At 39.7% G+C, this 14,825-nt stretch overlaps 1 protein-coding gene across 1 annotated transcript; it reads left to right on the top strand.

Moving 5' to 3' along the window:
* The first annotated feature begins 13,254 nt into the window (after positions 1–13,254).
* LOC136773434 (uncharacterized) lies at positions 13,255–14,409 on the top strand. The gene has a single exon (XM_066727128.1). It carries the CDS (start codon positions 13,255–13,257, stop codon positions 14,407–14,409), a length of 1,155 nt encoding a protein of 384 aa, XP_066583225.1.
* The last annotated feature ends 416 nt before the right edge of the window (positions 14,410–14,825 follow it).

Raw genomic sequence — 14,825 nt, 5'->3', positions numbered from 1 at the left:
GAACGTAGACGATTGGTGAATGGCGGGAAATGGAAATATTTACCAAATGCAAGCTGCAGCAACCTGTCCATTGGACTCATTAGAATTTGGAGCAGTCCATAATGGGCTATTACCGCTATTATATAAACCTATTAAGGTTTTTCTAGTAAAATACTTAAAATAAATTTAAAAAAAAATAACAACTTGTATAAAATTACGTCGTTGGAAATGTTGCACATTCAAATTAGCACAAGAAGCTTATAAAATTGAATATAAAAGTTTGATCGAATTTAATAATTGTATTCAGAATAAATAAAAAGATAATAATGAGATTGCTCTCTCCAAGGTACTTTGTACCTTTCATTTTATTTGCATATCAACACAGGAAGAATAAAGCAAAAGTGTGAAGCTGTATTATATACATAACTGAGTGTATACTAGTGATGGCAATATTGTACCGAAATTTGTCAGTATCGATATTTTCTTAACGATACTATCGACTCCCCAAAAAACACTTTCGAGTAAAAAAAAGACGGCAGGTAATTTCGCCCTTTCTCTCCAAAAATAGTAATTCCAACAAAAAAAATTATTACAGAGAATAAATAGCAAACAAAAATACCGGCAGCACAAAGTATTCAGATCATATAGATTAGCCAAGTAATTATAATTGCTTCCAATAAAAGTAATACAAAAAAGTTATTATAGAAAATAAAACTCAAACGAAAATACCGGCAACACAAAGGATTAAAATCACTTATAAATTTGGCAAGTGATCAAACGGTAACATAAAGCACTGAGATCGCATAATTTAGGCAACTAAAAAAAGTTAATGAATAATTAATTATTATATAATTTTTGTATACATACTTCTTGCCTGGACGGGACAAAAAGTGTAAAGCATATTTGAATCTTCCTTGCAGTTGCATTTTGAATTATCTACTACTCTACACTTTTTGGCCCGTCCTGGCAAGTAGTATGTATACAAAAATTATATAATAATTAATTATTCATTCACTTTTTTTAGTTGCCTAAATTATGCGATCTCAGTGCTTTATGTTACCGCTTGATTACGTGTCGAATTTATGTGATTTCAATCCTTTGGGTTGCCGGTATTTTCGTTTGAGATTTATTTTCTATAATAACTTTGTTTGTGTTACTTTTATTGGGAGCAATTATAATTACTTGGCTAATCTATATGATCTGAATACTTTGTGCTGCCGAAACTTTTGTTTGCTATTTATTCTCTGTAATAATTTTTTTGGTTGGAATTACTATTTTTAAAGAGAAAGGGCAAAATTACTTGCCGTCTTTTTTTTACACGAAAGTGTTTTTGGGGGGATCTCAGGATTTTTTGTAATATTTCGAAGTCGTCTTAGGAATATATTTTTTGATGAAAATGAAAGAAAACGCAGTAAACTCATAGAGATAGTATGTGTATTTGAGTTTTGAAATTTATTGAACGGGAATATATATATTAAAATATATAAATACTAACATTTCGTAAGAATAATTAAATTTATTTTACAATAATACATGAGAAAAAGTATAACATTTAAGTAAATATTTTTAACATTTAAAAGTACATAAAACAAAGAAAAAAATTTATATAATCGTAATGAATATTTTTTTTTAGGAAAGATACAATACTTTTATGAAAAAAATATTCGTTACATTATTTTAATTTAAATGGCGCTCTACCCAGTAAAGATCTATTTGAAAATCCTTGCAAGTTATTGTGAAACTGATATAATTTTTAAATAATTTACTTACTGGGAAAATTGCAGCTTAAGGCGCTATAATTGCGGCCAATATTTAGTGAAATAGCGTTTTAAACGCAGCCGTGGTGCTAATCTTATTGAACAGGTTATTAGGAGTAAGATTTTGTTACCCGTAATAACAACTTTCAACATTTATAAAAGCAGCCGTTACAGATAAGAATGACGTAATATTGAATGAATTAAATTTCCTTAAAGAATATGATAAACGTACCTTTTGAATTTCTGGGCCATGTTTTCTTTTGAACGATATGATCGTTCGCATATATCCATGATTTATCCTTACGTATCATAGACGTATACTGACCAGTTGCAGCATCCTTGCCGTCATGGAAAACCGCACAATTTACTTTATAAACTTTATCACCCATTTCTAATTTCTCAACAGGTATACCTTTAATGTTTCAGTTTTTAAGAACAATCCAATCTTTAACGTTTTCTATTTTTTCAGTTTTGGTATTATATAATGATAATTTAACAATCAGAACTTTGTTAGTAACTGTACTACCAATTTTTTCCTGAAGTTCTAAAGAACTCATGCAATTACTGCACAAAGAATGGTTTAGTTTTTCCACTTAGAGAAGTTGCTCTGAATTATTTCTTTGATGCTTCAAGAATGACTTTTGTATGATATTTTGGGAATTAACAAACTCTTCATAACATTAGGTAGCGTAAGTAATAAAATATTATTACAATTTTGGGTAATATCTGTATGGCCACATGAAGTACTACATTTGACCGTTTTTGTTAGATAATGTTCCACAACGCGATTCAAGCAACTTAATTTATCACACAAAGCAGTGATAAAATCATTAGCATCATACTGCCGCTTTCCAACAAATTGGATTCCAGCATATTGTCTAATATCAATATTCTCTAAAGTTTTATCTATATATAGCTTCTATAAGCAAATATAAACGATTTTAGAGCATTGTCTTCTTCTATACGAAATATTACACTTCCAATTGAACAACAATTTACAATGCATTGTATAACTGCATTTGCGTATGAAGAAATATTATCACGTTCCATTATTCCTCTTATATTCCAATCAATACCATATACATAAACAACAATTAATGACAAATTTAAATGATGTAAGATCTATTTATTACTACAATCTTATATCCTCTTTAAAATTAGCTACCAAAAGTTTACGCATGTTAAAATGTTTTATGTGCATACCTTTAAGCAAGTATGTGACAGCTTTACCTATTTTGCACCATTCTAGATACCATTAATTCTTTCTGAAAAACCCTATAAATAAGATAAAATAATAATATAAACAATGCTAATTAAGAGATAATTTGTTTGAATTAAATTTGGATACGTATTATACAATATAATTTTCCTTTCAATTGTAGCTTTGCTACTTAAAGCTCTAGTCATACATAATAGATCAAAGACTTACTATTGAAATATACATACAGGGAGGCTCTCTAAGGGCGGCATATAGGAGATTCGTGTTAGTTGACAATAGCGCTCAGGATGATGGTATCTGAGAGCGCTGATTGGTCAATATCATGTAGTGCCAACATGAAATGGTCCGTTACCAATAGATGAATACGAAAAATGAGACCTATCCGCCATTTTGGAGTGGAGAAGTGTTTACATGCTAGTTGTAGCAGAAAGAGGTGTGAAATGGAAAAATGTCAAATAGTGAGGTTACTAAAGTAAAAATGGAAAATAATGAATGGAAAGTAAGAATATTCGACCTTTCCATTCATTATTTTCCATTTTTACTTTAGTAACCTCACTATTTGACATTTTTCCATTTCACACCTCTTTCTGCTACAACTAGCATGTAAACACTTCTCCACTCCAAAATGGCGGATAGGTCCCATTTTTCGTATTCATCTATTGGTAACGGACTATTTCATGTTGGCACTACATGATATTGACCAATCAGCGCTCTCAGATACCATCATCCTGAGCGCTATAGTCAACTAACACGAATCTCCTATATGCCGCCGTTTGAGAACCTCCCTGTATACATCAGTTAATGACAAATTTAGATGATGAAAGTTCTACTTATTACTACAACCTTCTGTCCTCATTAAAAATAGTCACCAAAAGTTTTCGTATGTTATAATGATTAACCTGCATATCTTTACGCAAACATGTGACTGCTTAGCCTATTACCCACTATTCTAAATGCTCTTTCTTCTTTCTGAAATAACCTGTAAAAAAGACCAAATTATAATATAATCCATGCTAATTAAGAGAAAATTGGTTTGAATTAAATTTGGATACATATTATACAATACAGTTTACCTTTCAATTGTTGCTTTGCTACTTAAAGCTCATCTCAAACATAAAAGTACTCAGACTTACTATCTAAATGCACATATACAAGAATTAATGACAATTTTTAATGACGAAATATCTATTTATTACTAAAACCTTCAATCTTCTATAATTAGTCATGAACAGTTTACCTATGTTGAAATGTTTTATATGTTTACCTTTACGGAAATTTGTGACACCTTAGTCAATTTTCCACTATTCTAGATGCTCTTTCTTCTTTCTGAAATATCCTGTAAATAAGACAAATTTATGATATGAAGAATGCTAATTAAGAGAACATTTATTTGGATTAATACTGGATAACAAAAATGTAAATAATGAAAGATATATTTCCCAGATAGCCTAGTCTGCTTTATCAGGAAACCATCAAATTTTGCTACAAGTTTTGTCAGCAGAATGTAGTCAAATTATTAACTGAACCAGGGTATTTAAATTCTGTTTACCAATTGTTGGGTAAATTGTACTATAATCTGTTAACAGATTTGATGACAGAGAATCGTAAAAAACTAAATCGATTCTGCTTCAAAACTACCAATTTTTTGCACGGTTTAGTAGAATTGGTAGTTCGATTCTCTGAAATATAGTTGAATTGAATATTTTGGTTAGTTGCTGTTGCATATCTATATGTACGACGACCGGCATAAATGGCGTCCATCGATGCGCTTAGGAACCGCATTAGGGCCCCCAACACCGTATACTCAAAATGGGAAAGTGCGACTTAGCGTACATTTTTAATTGTAAAAACTAAATTTTATTATTTAAAGTTTTTTCAATCAAAAATGTACGCTAAGTCGCACTTTTCCATCTTGAGTAATCGGTGTTGGGGGGCCCTTTAATGCGGTACCTTAACGCATCGACGGACGCCATTTATGCCGATGTACATACACTATACGCACTACATGACATTCGCGCCATTCCCCCCATTCCCGGACTGTTCCTGGACAACGCTTCACCAACTGTATTTACTGTGAATTTTTAACTGATATGTGTGATATATGTAATATAAAAATAATATATATATTTTCATATAATTTTTGAGTGAACTCTGCGTGATCTATTTAAACAAATATTGGATCTTTTCTTGCCTATAAATTTCCATTCTTGCTGGTTCTACAATTTTTTGCGTTGATTGTTTTCTAGAAGTGTTATTAGGATTTGTTCTCTTTCATAATTGAGTAAGTAAAAATGTATCATTATAAATTAAAAAATTCTATATCCCGTAAACCTTTGCAATCCTTATCCAGACGTCAAAGATTCAGGGTAATGGCAGAAGTCAGGTCAAATTTGAGCAGCAGGCATACATGGAATAGCAATGGTAATATTCAATGTAATTTATCTGTAGATGTACCTCAGATGAGTAATGAATATCAATATTTAAATTCAGAGTCAGGTTTGTATGTTGTGAATCATTTGTGTTTAACGCAGGAAGATAATTCTTCTATTTCATTTTGTATGTCAGATAGTTTTGATATTAATTAGTAATTTACCATTGGAAGTAACTGATACCGAACCATTGTCTTTCCAACAGCGTCTAGCAAACTGCCTTTTAAAAAACAATTTAACCCATACACAAATTAACAGTTTGTTATGTGTATTAAGATCACATGCATGTTTTTCAAATTTACCAAAAGATGCAAGAACTGTGAAAAAAACCAAAGAATCAAATATCTGTTGTTAGTAGAGGAGCAATGCGGTACCGATGACAGGGAGTGGGGGAAGCTGTTTTTTGGTGTGGAAGGGGGATGGGTGGGGATAAGACTCTCTTAGTATGGTAGTGGTGGGGATGAGGAAGGAAAGGGTCTTATAGTGGGACCGAGTTTGGTTAGGTAGGGGGTATTTTTCACCCTATGTCACAGTTGGAAGGTCTTATAGTGGGATCAAGTTTGGTTAGGGAAGGGGTATTTTTCACCCTATGGTACCGTTGGTTAGTTATCCTACGGGGACCTAAGTTATCCTACGGGGCCCTAGTTGAGGGAAGGTTTTTTCACCCTTCGAAGTCGATGGTTAATTACCTTACGTAGCCTAACTATATCCGACTTTGCTACACAGATAAACTAGGTTGAGTTAATTGCTAGTTCCAGTAGTCACCGCTAGGTGACTGCCTTCCTTAATCTTCTTTCGCGCTAATGGTATTTTAATATTACGTAATTACACACAGGGGTGAACTATTTCAATTTAACAAAGATGTTTGACTAAAATTATACATTCGCGGTACCACGGGATACGGCTATAGAGAAGCTAGCCTTCAAGAGGAGGATGTGGATGAAAAAGGAGGAGGAGGAGGAGGATGAGACATGGAGACTGGATGAGTAACTGATAATAAAACTTTAATTATTGAATAAAAAACAGTTTTAAGAATTTTTATAGCCTTCCCTGACTTATCTTTTAGCCATTTTTAGCTTTTCAGGTAAGCATATCATACGATCCATCTAACAAGCAGGCTAGGTATTAGAAAGGGAAAGAGTTGTCAGTGCACTTCATTTTTTTGGAGGGGTAGGTAAAGCAAAAAAAAACATAACTTTTACCTAGACTTTAAGAAACTGTATAGGCACCATTCTAGCGATTGGAGAACTGATTGTAGAGTGTGCAGATATCATCTAGAACGGATATGCTCGAGCACCGGACGTCTGAGATCGTGCCATGACTTGTTCAAAACAAACGTCTAGACTAATGTTACTTGATTTATGACCCCTTTAGAGCCCCGATTTTTTCATATTCTCTCATTTTTTTATATGTCTAGCTATCGAGAGGAATGTGCTCGTAAATTTTACCGTTTCACGTAAGAAAAGTCTGCAACACGTTTATGCAATTAAAAGAATTCTGGAGAAACCACTGGTAACGTGTCATGATCTGTTTGACGCAAATTTTCCCCAGTTCACTTTAGAAAAGGCTACAACATGATTATGTAATTAAAAGAATTCAGGAGAAACCGCTTGTAACGTGTTACGACTTGTTTGACGCAAATTTCGTAAGCGGGCTAGAACACCCAACCACCCAAATATTAACTTCCAATAAGAATGCATCTCATCCCCTTCCATGAATGCATCTCATCCCTTCCACCATTTTTAAAACCCTTGTTGTTAGCAATCGGGAAATTTCAGTCAGTCAGTTTTCATTAGAACCTTCAAGGAGGTGAAAGATCCAGTGCAAAGCTATATTCCGAATATTTTCCTTGCTGTACCATAGAAACTCTTTTGGGTGGTAAGAATTATTCTTTGATTATTATTCTCTTTTCTTGCTATTCTATTTCAATATTTTTCTTTTCTCAATTTCTATGTTTTTTCACAGAAAAATGGATTTAACCAAGATCAATGCACTTGCAAGTGTAACTTACGAACCTAAGACTTTCGTAAAGCTGAATACTTTTGAGGAGAATAAGGAGTATCAAATCACTGAATTAGTGAAAATTAAGACCAAATATGGAGAGAAATTAATAGCGAAGCTGGCTACCGACGAATGGTTCTTCCTACCCTCAAGGATGATGAAATTACTGGAGTCGCCTGAACTAATCAAAGAACTTCAAAATGCTGCATCAGCGAATACATTAAAAATCTTATATGTTGGAGGACGATACAATAATTTAGAATTTAAAGTTACCCAATGATAATCATAAGATAAATTTTGGAAATGTTTGTAAGGAATGTTTTTATGGAATGACATCAATAAATGTTTATCATATCTTATTTATTTATTTTTTTGTATCCCTCACTACATTAGTAAGATACATATAAATCTAGTCTATTAACTTACATTTCTAACAATACTAGTAAGCGGGTTATATTTAACGATTTTATCATGTATAATTAAAGAAAACGCAGTAGTATTACTTGGAATATTTCTAGTACAATCAATCTCAATTTTAACATCAACAGTGCCTGACTTTATAGATTCATTTTGATGCGAACAATCGATGACGAAGAGAGGACCGTATTCCACAAAGTTTTTGTAATTAAGCATTGGTTTCGACTTTTTTTCTCCTGCATAATATGAATGGATAAATTTAACATACATATCATATAGTACAGTGTTCGAGATTGGGAGGAGCAGAAAATGTTGCGAAGTAGATTCCGCATTTCTCTGTTATATCTCCCATCTCTATTGCGCTCACAATAGACGGATAGACCGACAGTGTCTAGCCGCTCTATCTGTCCCTCTCTCCGCGGCGCGCTTGCGCGTCTTCTGGCCCTGGCACGTCGCGGCCGCGAAGCGACACTACTTGCGCGCTTGGCCGCTAGGTGGCCAGAGCCCGCGGCAGCTCTCTTGCTGGCAAGATTAGTGTCGCGTAATTATATAGATGGGTCCTTGATAAGGACCCATCGCACCTCAGCCTTGCTCGATCGCTTAGCAGCAGCGAAGCACCGCAGCACCTTTTTGAGCCTTTCGGCACCACCGCCTCCACGGCATTTTTTGACGCCTCCACCAGGCCAGCAAACGAGCGCCTCCACCGGCGAACTCTACGGGTCGACTACTTTGGTAAGTATCACCCACCACCCACTGCCTACCAAGAGGGGACTACCCCTCTGCGGCGATATCCTCCCTCCTAAGGGAAATTTCTCCGGGGACTGCCCGGGAGAAGTTAACCCTCTCCTTCCCCTCCACACTGCCTCCGAGGACTACCTCGGACCCAGTGTTCCGACCCTCAAGTCCAGGGCTCTCGAAAGAGTCGGGTAGCGGGAGGGGTAGCATTCACCCTAGGGGTTGGGGTGGCTCGGAGCCACTATAGCTCTAGGAGAAGTAGGCCGAGGGGTAAGGGGACTTCCCCTTCCCTAAAACCACTTCTCCTATTTCGCTTACTCCCGTGGCTGGGGATTTTACTGGGGAATACTCCAGGGAAAATTGCCCAGTCCGGGAGCTTCTAAGTCCGCGTTCCTTTCTGGGGAATTCTGTTTTCTGGGGTTCTAGGGAATCTTCGTAGACCGAAATTCCCTAGAAGTTGACGAGAGCAAATTCCCTAGAAAGTCGATCATTAGTCTAGCGGTTCTTTTGTAAATATTGTAAAATTTTTGTACATTTTATTTATTTGAATAAAGACTCTTTTACCTCTTACATTTGTCTTCGAACTTTATTCTCAGATATAACCTTCCCTTCTAACCGCAGGGCTGGAGCCTACTTGGGCACTGTCTCGCACAAATTTTTGGTCCTTTGAGCCGGATTTCCGGCAACAAACGTTCGAAGTGCATCAGTGTTCCTGAGTGGGCATTCCGTACTGTGGTTTGGATTGTGGTTTGTTCTGGAATAGAGTTTCGAAATGGCTAGCGCAGGGGAATTATTAGAAGCAATCAATTACGTGCCCATGATTCGGGGTGAATTCGTTCGGTTGGTCGTTAACATCAAGAAGCGTGGAGTGCACAATTTCACCATTCCCTTCTTGGAGGATAGGCTAGCAGCCTTAGAGAAGTGGCTTAACATGTTGCATAAAACTCACGTTAAGATCACTACTCACACTAAACCGGCCGAATTAGCTAAAATGGAGTACGTAACCGATAATTGGTATCAAGCGGCCCTCGATGCCCATAGTGATGCGGAAGAATTCATCCTAGGACATCTAGATGAACTTCGACCCAATCAGGGCATGTCGGCATCAGGTCCCACTGCGCCTTCAGGCGAAATAAACCACATTAGGCTTCCAGTTATTGATTTACCGAAGTTTTCCGGGGATTATTTAGAATGGAACAACTTTTATGAGACGTTCCGTTCCATTGTTCACGACAAGGTGTATGTCTCGGGTCGGGACAAGTTCCATTATCTAAAATCCTGTTTGCAAGGAGAAGCAGCTACGGTCATTAAATCTTTAGCGATCACTTCCGAGAACTATGAGATAGCATGGGACACTCTGGTAGCTCGGTACACTGACAAACGGATGATCACGGATACGTTCTTAGATCAAATCTCGCAAGTACCCACGCTTCGGTGTGACAATTTTAAGGTTCTGAAAGAAGTTAGGGACTCAGTTACGGTTGCTCTCAACGCCCTTAAAACTATGGGATACGGCGTCGATCAATGGGATCCCATAATTGTTCATTCGCTGAAGAACAAACTGGATGACACCCTTCGTTTAGCCTGGGAAATGAATTTAGGAATCAGCAAGGATTATCCCTCGTTCATTCAATTCTCTGAGTTTCTAACGCGTCATATTAACTCCTTGCAATCATTAGGTAACAAACCTAAAACTTCCAAAAAGGAATCGGGGAGATCCTTGAAGTCACACGCTACTAGCGTGAATAGTACCGGTTGCGCTCACTGCGGTATTAACCATCTCTTGTATCAGTGCAAGGACTACCTTGCATTGACCCCTCAGGCCCGTTCAAAGTTCGCATTTTCACAGAATCTTTGCATCAACTGTCTGAGGCCCGGGCATAGTTGCTCCAATTGCTCTTCTTCGTCACGATGCAGGAAATATAGTAAAATGCATCACACTTTATTACATTTTGACAAATCTGGCACCGGGGGGAGCAAGGCACGGGGGTCTACCCCCGCGGTCAATTCCTCTTCCGAGTCAGAACCCTCTAGCTCGAATACTACAACACATCTTAGTGTTTCCGACACCCGATCAGTGCTATTGGCCACCTTTTCTGCCAGAATCGACGCTCATGACGGTTCTCGTATTATAGTCCGCGGTTTAGTTGACACGGGTTCCGAAACTTCGTTTATTTCGGAAAATCTAGCTCAACAACTACGGGTATCACGAAAACGTGTCAACGCAACCATTCATGGCGTCTCTCTGAATTCGGCTCAAAACGTTCGAGCAGAGGTACAGATTACGCTTCATTCTCTATCACGACACGGTGTCTCGTTGGACGTAACTGCATTGATCTTACCAAGGATTACTCAGTATATGCCTCCGACTTATTCTCCGTCGTCCTTTCCAGCACTTAGCAAAATTGATCTGGCTGATAACTTCGCTTCAACCAGGGCTCCAATTGATGTGCTCATTGGTGCAGACTATCTTGCAGCATTGATGGAAGGCCCGTACATGCATTCTCCTGATCATACGTTGCTTGCTCAGCGGACTATTTTCGGGTGGATCGTTTCGGGGGTCGTACCCAGGGCTGGTCGCTCTCATAGTGTCACGGTGCATCATTGCTTTGAGGTAGAAAAAACTCTTCGCGACTTCTGGGAACTGGAAGAAGTTCCGGAAGTCAAACCCATGTCCACAGAGGACTCCCTCTGTGAACAACAATTTGTGAATACGGTATCACGCACCTCTTCAGGTCGTTTGGTCGTTGCTTTACCTTTTCGATCCGACATCGAGAAGCACAGCTTAGGTTCTTCCTCTCGGGTAGCAGAGAAAACCTTAACACGAATACTTCGGCGATTGGAAACCTCTCCAGAACAAGCTGAAAGTTATTCTCAATTCTTACAGGAGTATCAAGTGTTAGGACATATGTCTCCTGTTCCTTTGAACTCTGATTTTCGCGTCTTTCTGCCTCATCATGCAGTTTTTAAGACCGAGAACCAGAAAACAAAGATTCGCGTTGTATTCAACGCATCTTCTAAAACCTCTACTGGCGTCTCGCTTAATGATACGTTATTCATTGGACCCAAACTCCAACAGGACATCACGCGGATCCTGATGAATTGGCGTTCCTTTCGATATGTAGGCGTGACAGACATTGTTAAGATGTTCCGACAGATTCTTGTGCGTTTTGAGGACCGCAAGTATCAGAACATTTTATGGAAGACTGATTCCGGTGCGCTTCAGGCTTTCGAACTCAACACGGTGACCTACGGTACGGGACCGGCACCGTTCTTATCCTCGCGAGTTTTGCGCGAATTAGCTTCCACGGACGGGGCTGACTTCCCTCTCGCGCAGGATGTTTTGTTAAATTCTACATACGTAGATGACTTACTTTTCGGGGCTCATGACTTAAAACAACTCAGTTCGGTCAGGGAACAACTCATCGCTCTACTAGCGAAAGGGGGCTTCTCCTTAAGCAAATGGGCATTCAATCAACCGGGGACTTCCCCGCTTGAACCTACCGAGCCGCACTCTTTCTTTGAGGATCCTGCTGGGTCAAGTAAAGTCTTGGGCATATATTGGGATCACGGGGAGGATAGCTTTCGCTTCCGTGTTTCTCCTTCATCTATTGGTGTACTAACCAAACGCATCCTCTTATCAGAGAATGCTAAGATCTTTGATCCATTGGGATGGATCTCTCCCATAGTCATCACGTTAAAACAGTTAATGCAATCCACCTGGTTGCTCAAACTATCTTGGGATGAAGAGATTCCTGAGCCTATTCAGTCCAAGTGGCTCAGTGCTATGAGCAGCTCTGCGACTTACAGGCTTTGAGTATTCCACGATGGACTGGTCGATCACTTACTACTAGAAAACGCGAATTAATCGGATTCTGCGACGCCTCAGAGCTGGCTTACGGTGCAGTCGCTTACAAACGTCTCACGGATGAGAACGGTCATTTTTCTGTACATTTAGTAATGTCCAAAACAAAGGTCGCGCCGATTAAGACCACTTCAATACCTCGGTTGGAGTTGGTTGCAGCCGCACTTCTAGTCAAGTTGTTGGTTCACGTCAAGACAAGCTTGGTCGGGAGTTGTGATACGATTCGGTGTTACTCGGATTCACAGGTCGCTTTAGCTTGGATAGCAAAGCAACCCGTACATTGGAAGAAGTTTGTGGCCAATCGCGTTTCATATATCCAAACACATTTATCGGAAGCCAGCTGGCATTATGTACCCACTAAATCGAATCCTGCAGACTTGTGTTCAAGAGGAACCAGTGCTCAACAGTTATCAGAGGACTCACTTTGGTGGCATGGGCCTGCTTTCCTCCGTGAGCACACCGTAAATCCCGTTCAGATCTTTGAAACCGGGGAAGAAAGTCGGAAGGTAGCGTTAACCGCTCAAATGGACAAAGCCCAGTGTTGGTTTTTTGATAAATTTTCGTCTTGGTCTAAACTGGTCCGAGTTATGGCCTATGTTCTTCGATTTGTCCAGCGGACCAGGAAAACCGGCCAATGGGAGGACTCCCTCCTGTCCGCTTCAGAGATTCGCGATTCTATAGTCGCTATCGTACAGGTGGTTCAACGGACACTTCGCCGACGAGCTTTCAGCCTTGAATCATGGGTCACGTATACCGTCGCGCTCAAAGCTTCTTTCATTATATCCGGTAACTGAATCACAAGGAATCCTAAGAATAGGGGGGCGGCTTCGGAACGCCGAAATTTCTGAACAAATGAAACACCCCATTATTCTTCCGGATTGCCACTTAACGGCCATTCATATTAGGCAAACTCACCTAGAGACACTTCACGGGGGACTCCAATTAACCTTGTCCACGTTGCGACAAAGGTTTTGGGTCGTGAATGCACGAAATCTAGTAAAATCATGTGTTCATAAATGCATCACGTGTGTTCGCGAACGCGCTAAACTCGGTAACCAACTCATGGGTTCACTTCCTGCCGCTCGGGTTTCTCGCAGTTTCACTTTTGAACACACCGGAGTAGACTATGCCGGGCCCTTTTCGGTGAAATTACATCACGGTCGTAATGCAAAAGCCATAAAATGCTACGTGGCCGTGTTCGTATGTCTATCTACCCGTGCTGTTCACTTGGAACTCGTTTCTCGACTGGATACCGAGGCTTTCCTCGCCGCGCTGTCTCGTTTTATCTCTCGTCGTGGAAAACCCGCCGTCATGTACTCAGACAACGGCCTCAACTTTCAAGGAGCGGACGCAGAACTCAAACGCGCCTACCAATGCGCTGTAGAAGCCGCCCGCGCTCGGAAAACCGATTCTTTCGGCGAAATCGAGTGGAAATTCATTCCGGTCGCCACTCCTCACTCGGGCGGTCTTTGGGAGAGTGCGGTAAAAAGTATGAAGCACCACCTAAAGCGCTCCCTCGGAGTCTTCGTGCCAAATTTCGAAGAAATGACCACCCTGCTGACCAAGATTGAGGCCTGCCTCAACTCACGGCCTATTTCGCGGTTACATGATGATCCTGAGTCGTTGGATGTACTCACTCCGGGGCATTTCTTGTCAGGTCGGGCGTTAAATTCTCCACCGGAATTCTCCACATTGGATTTACGCGAATCGTCATTAAATCGTTGGCAAACCGTGACTAGAATCACCGAGACACACTGGAAGAAGTGGTCTTCCGAATACCTACACACGTTGCAGAATAGGCCAAAATGGCAGAACACTAACTCGGAATTTGGTGAAGGAGATCTGGTACTGATCAAAGTACCCAACAACCCCCCGCGCATGTGGATCTTGGGGCGGATTCTCAAACTAGTTCCTGGAGTAGACGGGGTAGCTCGCGTAGCGATAGTTAAAACCGTGAGAAAAGAGATTCAACGGAGTCTCTCGCAACTGTGTAAACTCCCTTCTTAGCCCTTGCTTTGGGGTCGCATCAGGGTCTATCTTTACCCTGCCTTACGGCATCCTGGGACTCTTCAGGTTGTCATCTTTCCTTCTCGAGCTTCCTGGGACTCGTCAGGTCGCTTAACTCTCTCCTTCTTGGCTTCCTGGGACTCTTCAGGTTGTCTATTCTCTTTCCTGGTTTCCTGGGACTCTTCAGGTTACCACCTCCTCTCTCGGGCGTCCTGGGACTCTTCCGGTCGTCCTGCTCTGTTTTATATCTTTTATTTTTATTTTTGTTTTAAACTGAGTTAATTTTCTTCTTCCTTGTCTTAACGCCATCGCGTCAACGGGGGGAGTTTGTTCGAGATTGGGAGGAGCAGAAAATGTTGCGAAGTAGATTCCGCATTTCTCTGTTATATCTCCCATCTCTATTGCGCTCAAAATAG

Source organism: Prorops nasuta, unplaced genomic scaffold, assembly GCF_024137725.1.
Source record: "Prorops nasuta isolate Cenicafe-Biocafe unplaced genomic scaffold, Cenicafe_Pnas_1.2 PNAS00001, whole genome shotgun sequence".
NCBI classification, from domain to species: domain Eukaryota; kingdom Metazoa; phylum Arthropoda; class Insecta; order Hymenoptera; family Bethylidae; genus Prorops; species Prorops nasuta.
The sequence above is the reverse complement of the archived record's forward strand: the minus strand, read 5'-3'. Positions and strand labels throughout refer to the sequence as shown.